The 12231-nt window shown below is 33.0% G+C and overlaps 1 protein-coding gene across 1 annotated transcript in view; it reads right to left on the reverse strand.

Annotated features, from left to right (window-relative positions):
• Positions 1 to 2806: 2806 nt before the first annotated feature.
• Positions 2807 to 12231, reverse strand: part of ACTR5 (actin related protein 5) — a 29605-nt gene continuing 20180 nt past the window's right edge. Inside the window, exons 7-9 of the mRNA XM_031954023.1 lie at positions 9160 to 9299; positions 6267 to 6399; positions 2807 to 3485 (exon numbers count right to left, since the gene is read on the reverse strand). Of these exons, the coding sequence (XP_031809883.1) occupies positions 3228 to 3485; positions 6267 to 6399; positions 9160 to 9299 (531 nt within the window). The 3' untranslated portion in view covers positions 2807 to 3227. The remainder of the gene's footprint in view (positions 3486 to 6266; positions 6400 to 9159; positions 9300 to 12231) is intronic.

Here is a 12231-nt window from a genome sequence, read left to right on the forward strand (position 1 = left end):
TGCTCTCATAGGCTGGTGAAATTAAGAAGGACACCAAGCAACAAATCAATAGTTGCTATTTTGGGACTTCTTAAATTTTAATTGCTTTTGGCTGTTGGAAAGAACCTGGGCATAACTGCACTGTAGAGGAATAAATGGTGCTGTTATGCATATTAAAATACCAAGAATAATTCAAGATGTTTATATTGCTTCTCATTCCTCCATGCAATTAAAAAAATATGTTCATACAAAATGTAAAATACATTCTGTACATTATTTAATAAAAAGCAAGCTTATTCCAGTCAGAGGGACTAGTGATGTAGCTCACTAACAGAAGGCAAAGATACTCCTTCTTCCATTTATTTACAAAAATATGCCATACTCAACTGCAAGGCAGAAAAACAGACCACATCATTCTGACCCTTCATGACATTTCTCTCACAGAATTATTGAATTTTAGTTCTTCTCCTACACCTTTACATATCTCTCAAATGATTGCTACCTGACATCCTCCCCCACATCGGAATAGAGATGAGTTTGAGATATGATACCATTAACATGTCAAAAACATTTCCAAAAAAAATTCATTTCCTATATGGTCCTCAACAACTGACTGTGTGAATATTTTGATGACAACTAGATATTTTCTATTATACTTCAAATTTTAAAACCCCATGGTTTAAGAGCAAGATAAGGTTAGTCAAGAAGTAACCAAAAGTTTTTTTTTTTTTTTGCAACTCCTATAAGTGAGGTTAAAAAAAAGGGTTTTTTAAAATTCAATATCTAGAGCAGAGGTTTCCCCCAAACCTAGTCTACCTGGCATTAGAAGATTCTATACTTCCAATGTTTTGGAAAATTAGCTTATCTTTTACAATGTCAGTCTTAGATAGAACTATAAACCAGGAAGGAGATTTATTAATGCAATGGCCCAAAGAAAATAAATCCCTAGGGATGATATATTAGCCTATGTCATAAATAGCTAATGGTTTGTTTTTTTTTTAAATCACATTCCAACTCAGTTGGATAAAACCATTGTGGGACCGGAGAGTTGTTGCACAAATCAATATAATTCTTTGAAAATAAGCTTCTCTCTTTTGTAGATACATGAATATGGAATATTTCTGCTACTAAATGCTGTTTAGTTCTATCTCTAGGCACATTCAAGTCCAGTTTCTTCCAGAAAAGCACATGCAACCCATTAACACAGAATAACAACAAATTCCCTCCTGAAAAAATGCAGCATCAGCTCTACCTAAGTAATGAAAACCAAAATCAGATCCTGTTCAAGAAGCAAGGTTAAAAAGACTACTCAAATCAATTACTCTGTTAAAAATGATTCACAATTATATACTTCAATTCTCTTAGGCTTATTCTTTTTAAAAGACACATTTATTTGCTACCTTATTACAAGATAGATGATTTATCCAAAATACAAATCTTCCTAGAGGAATCATTTAGACTTTCACCAAAACCTACAGGCCTATGCTCTGAAACCAAAGTGAAGCAAACTTTCAGTGGAAAATTATGCTGGAGAAATTACCTTAGTAATGACATGGTATAGTGCAGGGGTGCACTAGCTGATATCAGAGGATGTGGGTTCAGATTTCACCTCTGATATTTACCATCTGTATGATTTTTGAGTAAATCATTTTACCTCCTTGAGACCATTACCTCATTTTACAGATAAGGAGTTTGGATTTAATGTTCTCAGAGGTCCCTCCTACTTCTAATATGATAGTCCTATACTCCAAGGTATTGCAAGAATCCATTACCAGATGCATATCCTTGTGTTGCACATATGTTTTATTTATGTATTTATTCTTACTATTCTTGATAGAAATTCTTGTAAATTGCATATTTAAGAAAGTTTACCACTTGGGGACTTTGTTCAGTAGAAGGTACTAGATATCACTTACCCCTTTCCTAACAGCTATCCTGGTTAGGAAGAGCATTATGCTGTCCTATACCTCAGTAACACCTGTGGAAATCCCAAAGGACCATCAGCTTCTACTTCTTTCAGGGCTGTTTCTTTTAGTTGTTCTTACTAGTTGTGACTTTTCACTACTGTCACTCTGGCTGACTGACACTTCTCACTCCATCCCACTCCCACTCTCTGAAATTTTATTTCCTTTTTAATTTGCTGTTAAGAATCTGCTACAGTATGAGAAAATACACCACCAAATTTATCAGAACTGTCATCTAAAATACGAGCAAATTGGCTTTAATGAATGGCTTTTGAGGGGCTCTGAATAAAATGCACAAATCTAACAAGGATTTTGGCTGCTCAGAGACCCTTATTCCTAGTATTAGACTCCTAAGGTTCCCCTTTCTAGTCTATTTCTTCCTACTTAAAAAATTACAAGTCTCCAAGGAAAAGAGACAATACCAAAATTTAAACTATTTCAGGAAGCCCGAGTTTTCTGCCAAGTCATAACAACAGAATCTGAACACTTGTCAGAACCTAAAGAATGTTATACTGAATCAGTAATCCTATACAGTCAAAACTTATAAGACAAGAAATCAATAGCTATGTGGTCTTAGGCAATCACTTCCTCTGTCTGGGCCTCAATTTTCATATTTATACAAAATGAGAGAATTGGACTATACACTTGCCAGGGTCCATCCAGCCGACATATGCCTTCAATCCAAATATTTTTATTATATAACTAGCATGAACTTTTTTTAAGAGGTGAGAGAACTCCCTCTGCTGGACATATATATATATATATATATATATATATATATATATATATATATATATATATATATATATATATAAAATTGTTTTCAAGATTAAAATGAACTCCACTACAAAGGACATATTAAGAAGAAAAATATATTTTACTAAAAAATGATAGATACAACAATTTTAAAATATAGCTTGAACCATTCATCTTTGTTTTCTCCTACTGTATCCTCTTTGCTTCCCTTTGTATATCTGCACAATTCCAGGATCTTGTCTAAAAAGGTTAAAGATGTCAAGGTGCTGAAAGGTTCTTTTTAGAGTCCATTGAAAAAAATCAGTGTAGCCCCCAAAGTCAAAAAGTATATACTAATTATCCCTCTAAAGGGAAAATTTATTATCTTGGATTAACAGGCTAAATTGCCCAGCAAACAATTTTGTACAGACTCACTGTGAGTGAATCTGCTGACAATCACCTAACAACTGAAACTTTGCTCAGAGATTCTGAGGCAGAAGCTGGTTTCCTTGATGCCGTTTTGGCAGAAGCTCCATACCTAAGTGCCCGCTACACTTGCTCACAAGGATTGCTGGTGCTAGCACCTACTGCTTTGCTTGAAGCTTGAGCTTCTGATGTCCGCGGAGTCTGTTTTGGAACCCGGATAGGGACATAAATGTTTGAAGCACTGTGCTCTTTAAGATATTCTCCTCCTTTTTCTTCATAATCTTTCCTGGTTATCCAGCCTTCTTCACGATTCATATGTTCTAGGGCCCAATCTCGAGCTCCATACCAGGCATCCAATACAGGATTAGAAGCAACCTGGACCTAAAATAGAAAAACATTCAATGTGAAAACTTAATTAATTAGGATTCCATCAGTGTGAAATCTGTGACACAGTAAGTTTCCTAATTATACAGCTTATTATATAGAACCAGATATATCACAAATAATGTCCCATGAAACTAACAACTATACAGTGAAATCTTGATTTAAAAAATCTTTTCTATATGTATATGCACACACTCACACACCCCTTATACCAACATTATAAAAGGAGTCCACTTTTGAAATAAATTTGGACCATATCTGAGGTGAAATTTATCTTAGTAAATTCTATGCAAATCAATAGAACAAAATAATAAGCAGAACTCATGCTTACAGTATTTATGGCAACAGTTCTCAAACTTTTTGGTTTCAGGATCCCTTTATACTCTTAAAAAATACAGATGACTCCAAAGAGCTTTTGTTTATGTGGGTTCCATTTATTGATATTAACCATATTGTAAATTAAAACTGATAAAAAACTGATAAAATTATTTGAAAATAACAATAAACCCACTATATTTTAATATAAATATATCTTGTGAAAAATAACTTTCTCAAACAAAAAAAAAGTTAGCAAGAAGAGTAGTACTGTTTTATATATATTTACAAATCTCTTTCATGCCTGGCTTAATTATAAGTTAGTTGTAGTCTCATATCTGCTTCAGCATTCAATCTATTGGGATATATTATTTTGGATGAAGAACAGGAAGAAAATTCAACCTCACACAGACATGTAGCTAGAAAAGGGAAGAGTATTTTACTAAACAAATGTTACTATTACTATGAAAATAGTTCTGACTTTATGCACTTCTAAAAGGCTTTTGTGGAGTTACAGATTCATAGGACCACACTTTGAGGACTGCTAACTAAGGAACAGAGTTTCAAAATACAGGAATACAAGGTTTGCCATACTATCAGTCCCATATCCCATGTAGCTCAGTATTCTAATTAATGTCATCATACATTTGCACACAAGAAATATCCCAAATGAGTGAGAAATCTAAGACATATGAAATGATGCAGAGTGAAGTAAATAGAAGCAGGAGTACACCTGATACTATAACATCAACACTATAATAAATGAACAATTCTGAAAGATTTAAGAACTCTTAATTCACACTAACATCAATCAGAGGACCAATGATGAAGAATGCTTCCTCCTTCATGATAGAGAAGATAACAAGCAGGAAAAACCACATATTTTTGCATGTGGCCAACATAAGAATTTGTTTTGCTTTGATTATATTTTTTTGATACTATACTTTTCCTCTTTCCCAAACTACAAGTGAGGAATGAAAATAAGAAGAAGAATAATTGAGAATTGAAAAAAATTAAAAAGTAATTTTTAAAAAGATGAATAGCTCCTACCAGATTAACCTCACTTTTTTTTTTTTTTTTTTTAAACAGGGTTATTATTACATTGATAATTCAGGGATATTTTATGACAAGTTGATCCAGATTTTAGCAATATGTTTGACAAAGTCTACCCTGAAATGGAGAGGTATGAGTTAAAAAATAGTGCAATTAAGAAAACTGATCTGTAAAATGGGGTTATATTTATACTGATCTCATAGAAATACTGTGTAGATTAAGTGAGATAATATATAAAGAGCTGTGCAAGCTTTAAACTGCTACCGAAAAGACACACACACACACACACACACACACACACACACACACACACACACAACACACACAGAGAAATCTATGTTTCCACAAAAAGAAAAGGTACCAATGGCCTTGTACCTACATAACTCTTCTTTAGTTACTTCTCCCTAGGGTGATGAGATAAAAGTTAGGAACGATGAAAATTGAGGAAAGCATCAAAAGGAAATGATTTGATTTCGCCTTTATGCACCTAATACAAAACTTTCTTTTTCTAAAGCTTTTTATTTTCAAAACATATGCATAGATAATCTTCAACATTCACTCCTGCAAAACCCTGTGCTCCAATTTTTTTCCCCTCCTTTCACCCTACACCTTTTCCCTCAGACAGCAAATTTCCAATATATTAATATAAAATTTTCTATAGTTTAAAGGTTTAGGTGTAGTTTTTTAAAATTATTATTACAAAGACACATGTATATACTAAAGATGACACTAGACTAAGAATCATTATTATCTGGATTCTAGTGCTAGTTCTGATTTCAACAGATATATTTAAGAGAAAAAAATTAGACCGTCTCCTAGTTTTACTGGGCCAACCACATGTCCCTGGCCTGTTTCTTCTTTCCACATGAATTCCAAACCCACCAGTCCCAGATGCCTAAGTTCAACCAAGATTTTGATAATGGTAGCCACAGAAATTTCAGAAAAGGAAGGCAAAGATAATTTAGGCATGAATGAAATAGTTGGGTATAAAATAACATTTAAAAATGCATTTGTAAAATTTATTTATGTATACATATGCATAGATATACTTTCCTTATCCAACCCTTAAGAGAATGTGGCAGATGAAGCAATCACTAAATTTGGCCATTCAGCAATAAAGTATAGCACACAGAATAATATATTAGAGCAGGAATAAAACAGAGAGAGCAAAAGACTGGAGAGAGAGAAGATTCAAATAAGATATCAATTGACAGAATTGTGTTGGCATAATATTGACAACAGCAATATGTTTATAATGACACTTATATACTAATAGGAAAAACTCATCAAATCTTCAAAAAAGTAGAGAGTTCTTAAAAATCAAAATTAATGAACAGAAATGCAACCAGTTTTTCGACATAACTGCAATAATACAGGCTCAGAAATATATTTTAATCATGTAATCGATACCTGAAAAGAAGATTGGAAGGGTCTCATTTCAAGCAATTCTTTCTCAATTCTGGATTTCATTCCAGGATACATCACATTTCCACCAGTGAGGAAAACATTTTGGACAAGGGCTTCCTGTATTTCTTTAGGATACCTGAAAACAAAGAGTGTGTTAATTTGGAAGTTCAAATACAATTCCTCCTAAATATCTGAAAAAATTGATGTTCATACAATGCTAAAATATCAGAATGAAAAGTATGCTTGACACATAACAAACAAGTTTATTGACTGATGATGCCTTGAGTCTCACTGCAAAGTCATTTCATTCAATATTTGAGGGCCTACCATATGTTAGATACTAAATCAATTAATACAATTAGAAAAGGAGGACTGTTAAGTATTAATGTCATTAATGTACTACAATTTTGTTGTAGTCATAAAGCAGAGTTTTAGATAAACTAAACCCTATATAAGGAGTACTTTGTTACTGTTATGTCAAAATGATTTCATTAAAATACTGTCCCCTATTATGGAGGCTTAGAACAGTGAAGCTCTAGTTAGTTTCTTTCTTTTTTTCTCCTTTTTTTTTTTTTAAAGTATATTAAATTTAAAACAGAAAAAAATTCAGAGTAGACTTGACTATTCATGTTAATAAGATTACTAAGGATAGCGCCTATATTGCCATTAAAGCTTTCCATATCTGTGTTCCCTTCCTTTTCCAATCCCAGATAATTTTTTCCTAAAATCTTCAAATTGCATTTCATTTAATTTTTTAAAAAAGCCAAACAAATTATAAATGCATAAAAGATGTGAAAAATGTTTTAAAATATTCATGATCCATCATTGCACACTATAAGATGCTCATAATTTTCTCAATTAAGTTGCAGATTTCTAAATTCAAACTCCCCTACATCCCTTCATATCCAATGTGTTTTTCTTCAAGACTTCAATATTTTCAAAGAATAAGGCCTCTCATAAACATCAAGAATTAAACATCTGAATAATATACACATTCCCAAATACAACACAAAGCATTAGCTATACTTTAACCTACTTCTTTATTCCCACAACTATTCCAAATTATTCCTAGGGGCTTCTAGACAAAGTCTATACGTTGTACAGTATGATAAATTGGCTGTGCACTTTAAAGATTTCAAAAATATTTTATATTTAAAATAAGATTTCAATAAAATCTTAAGGCAAATATGCTCATATCTAAAATCAATGTTTCAACAAAATGTTTAATAAGTTACAATCCATCAACATTAAAAGTTTAAAAAATATGTCATCTACTGTCATCATAAAAAACTTGACATATGAGTTGTACTGAATATGGAAATGGTCTTGGATATGAAACCAGAAGAAATGGATTTAAATTCTGGCTCTGTTCTTTACTACCTGTGCAACTCTAAACAAATTATAACATCTCTGGACTTAAATTTCCTCATTTATAAAAATTAGGGGATGAGACCAGCTGATCTCAGAGGTTGTTTTTTTTTTAATCAGATTTAAACCTGAGCTGCCTTAAGTACTTCAAATTTTTATTGTGATTTCAACCACTATTCTGCAATTATTTCTTTGTTGTTATTTAGTCATTTCAGTCATGTCTGAATCTTTAAAACCTCATATGGGGGTTTCTTGGCAAAAACTCTAGAGTGGTTTGCCATTTTCTTCTCCATTTAGTTTTATAGATGAGGAATTGAGGCAAAGAGAGTTAAGTGACTTACTCAAAGTCACCAACTATTTCAGACACCCTAAGTGCCTAAGGCTAGATTAGTACTCAGGAAAACAAGTCATCCTGACTCCAGACCCTGTATTCTATCCACTGTGCCACCTAGCTGGCTTGCAATCATTCCTAAAAGATTGCAAATTAATATTTATTAATGCAATAGATGGAAAACTGAGGCATAGAGAAGTTAGTACCTATCTGGGCCTTAAAACAAGTAAATGGAATATTAACAATATTCCTCAGACGGAATATTAATAATAATGTTTTCAAGTTTCTGTTTTAATACATCCTCTTTTGTTGTACTTTGACATAAATAGGACCTCTATTAACAAAGAATTTTTATTAGAAAACAGTTATTCTTCTAGCCCCAAAGTAAATGTGAGCTAGCACGTTACGGTAAACGATATTCCTCATATGGTGAAGGAATGGAAGTTCTTATTAATTAAATTAATTAAATATTCTGGTTGATAGATCACAATATATAACAATCATTAATATCCCCTTTAAACCACACAGAATACAACAAAATACATTTAATAGCAAAATTACCCAGAGTCTAATTTGGTCATCTTTTGACACTTCCAAAGACACTTGAAAATCTCGACAGTAGTCATCATTCCAATGTCACGTCTTACTGACAATGCTCAAAAATGCCAGGTAACGAAAGTTTTTGACTGACATTGTGACAGATACCATATTTTACTATATTTATCTCCCTACTACAGGGAAAGGGCAAATCAGCAAAGTAAGAAAAAGAGAGAGCAGAGATAGCTTTGAGCTGGTATTTTTCCATCAGTTTCAGGAATGATAAGGTCAAATTCTACCTGGGTTAGGGAGCAGAGAAAGAGGAATAGAGAAAAGACAGTCATATAGCAGTCAATTTCTTTCGGTATGTTTTTGTGGTTTCATTTATTTCAAAAATGCTATGAATTCCCAGGTTGATCCCACCAATGCACAAATCAAAGTAACAAGAGCAAATGAAATTGAATTTTGTATTATCTGTTATTTTGAATATCACATAAGAAAGACTGTTGGACAAAGAAAATCGATGAAAAAGTCATCATGAGGTCTATTTTAGAAGGTTCCCTTACTATGTTTATCTATGTTTAACCAAATATATCTTAAAATATAGGCCTCTGGTAAATGGGATATGAAAAGGAAGACAAACAAAAATTGTTATCTCACCTGTCTAAAACATACTGAATAGTTTCTGCTATCCCAGCCTGTTCTTCTCCAATGAGAGATGGCTGGAAAATGATTTCTGGAGCTCGAATTCTTTCTGTACCAAGAAACAGCTGATGATATTCTGCTAAGTTAAACATGGGCTTTAAAAACAAAATGTGACAAAGTATGTTATGATGGATTCCTTTTCCAACTTTTCTTCACCCAAGAAATACTTTCTATGTATCTATTACACACAAGGCACCCCATTATCAGGAATTCAAGAACAAGAATATTCATAAAAGTCCAAGAAAAATGGACAAGTTAATGAGACTTGAATTAACTAACCTTTAAAGAAAATAAGATACAGACACTTGAAGAACAAAGAACATTCAAAATAATAACCTGTTAAGAAGCAATTAGAACACTACCAGCAGAGTGATTAGCTTGAATTATAGCAATGGCAGAGGAAATAGAAAGGAAAGAGTATATATAACAGACATTTTGAAAGAAGAAATAACAGTAATTACATTCTGTGAATCTAAGGAAATGGTAAAAATCCAGCATGATTCTTAAATTTTGAGCCTGAATCCTGGAAGAATGGTCTCCACTGAGGGAAAGTGGAAAAACTAGAAACTAGGAAGATTAAAAAGTTTATCATCATTAATTCATTCAAAAGAATTACTTGGGTGGCAGAGGCTGGTTTTTCACTGTAAGCTTAAGCTCAGGAGTTCTGAGCTGCAATGAGCTAAGCAACTACCTGGACATCCATATTAAACCTGACAACAAAGTGCTGAGTCCTATGGCTATGGGGTAGAGAGGAAACTAAGATACCTAAAAGGAACAAGCTTTCCTAGTCAATAACAGAATAGGTCAAAGCTCCTGTGCTTGGGTAAGAGACAGGAAATAGCTTGTTACCAATGGGGTGGCCACTTCTGAATAAGCTGTCTGTGTACTATCAAATTATTGGTTTACTCTAGAGCAGAGATTGTAATCAATGCCAGATTAAAAGATACTATCTCTTCTCTAGGGCCAAGATTGGTTACTACAGTTACTAAGCATATAGCTTTATCTTAATTTTCTTTTTATTTAAATTACCAAATTGTTGTGTATATTGTTCTCCTAAATCTATTTACTTTACTCTGTATAATTTCAAAAAGGATTCTCCACATTTCTTTGGAATCTTCAAGTTTGTTGTTTGTTTCAGGTTAATATTTGATTTCATTCATAAGGTGAAATGCACTTTGTTTCAGTTTCTCAAAATCTTCTATGTGACTCAAGTCCTAGGAGGAAGGGAAGGCAGAGAGTGGAGGGAGAGAAAGGGAAGACTAAGAGGTGTCTATAACCCTCACCATTGCAAGAACACTACTGAAGCCTAACACTACCTGCTATCCGTACCTAACTAGTCCATCTACTTTTATGGTCACAGGCCTGTCTCTAATAACTGTTATGCCATGTCGCTTATACAATTTTTCCTTGATAATGTTGTAATATCTTATGCCCACTATGAACCTCTTTCCCCATTCCCTCTTAGGTGACCCATAACTTGAAACTTCCTGCATAAACACTCAGGTCAATTCTCATGGGCTTATGATTCTCATTTAGAAAGGATAGTAATGTTCATAAGTTTGAAGCAACCAAACTCCATTACGATGCACTAGCTTAATGAAAATAGCACCATCAGGTAGACCTTGTTAACAAGCAATCTTTTCATTTGGGGTCCTGTGTTGTATATTATGACAAATACCTTTGGCAAGCCCTTTTATATGTATCACTTAATATAATAATCATATAGCCAAAATCATTTTGATTGTTAAATTTTTTCAAGGACTCCTGTATAATTTTACTACACACACACATTCTCTCTCTCATACTTTTTTGTTTATATTATCTTTTAATCTGACATTTATTACACTCTCTGCTCTAGAGTAAATCAATAATCTGATAGTATATAGACAGTTAATTCAAAAGTGATTATCATATTGGTAATAAACTATTTCCTGTCTGTCAAAGAACAATCATTTCATTTTGTGGAATGTCATTTGATGCTTACTATTTGCATGCTTACCATGAATCCCCATTCTGATTCTCTTTAAGTATTTCTCAAAAATACACAGAACATTTTTATATAATTTACAAATCTTTGGCATCTCCATCTCTTACTCTTGAACTAAGTTTTCCAACATTTTTTTTACCATCCTCCTCAAAGACTACTTAGGCATTTAAGTCAACAAATATTAAAATATATATTCATTTAATCTGAAGAGTTCTATCAAGTTTTTCGTAGAATTTCTCTAGTTCCTTAAACTATAAATTACTAGCACTAAAGTTAGTTATTTTTGTGGCAGTCTCTTTGTAAATGCTAATAATGAAGGATGTAATAAGAGCTGACCAATTTCCTATGAAATATCTATTGCCTCAGACACACCAACTTAGACAACTCCTTTATTTGACTCTCCAAGGGAAGTCAGCAAGACATTCTTTCTTAGTGGGAACTTCTTTTTGTTGTCCAGGTTAACTTACAGTAAAAATGCCAAAGATGCCAACTCAGTTTCTTGGTTAATATGATGACTCATAGAACAAATCCATATTCAAAATACTACAGTTAAGTTTTATTTAGAAACAATCTAAAAACTATTTAATGTTTAGCCTTAATTCTCTTTTCCACTAACCTATTACAAATATAGAAACAGAAAAAAGTCATGTAGGACTAAGGGTCATTTCTTGATTGGCTCAGGGAACTAAGGATTCAAACTGTTGAGAATACTTTCTCAAGGACTAAGTACATAGCATTCTGAGAAGGAGAGGGAGGTTTGCCTGGTGGATCACAATGGGTAGCACAAACTATAGGACTCTGCTTAACTGAACAGTGTCTCAATGTATAGCCTTATTGAATATCCTTCTCTTACTATGGCTAAGATTATCTTTTGTTAACTGTTAAATGACTTCTCATTTTGTTCTAGTACTAAATCTAAACTACTAGGGGACTTACATGACTCAGGCCCAACCCAGCACAACTGGTACTCAAACAGTATAAAAGACATCACTTGGAGACAAGTGTGCTTGGAAAAGAAGTAGGATTGGTCACAAAGTAAC

The sequence above is a fragment of the Sarcophilus harrisii genome, chromosome 2 (assembly GCF_902635505.1).
Source record: "Sarcophilus harrisii chromosome 2, mSarHar1.11, whole genome shotgun sequence".
NCBI lineage: Eukaryota > Metazoa > Chordata > Mammalia > Dasyuromorphia > Dasyuridae > Sarcophilus > Sarcophilus harrisii.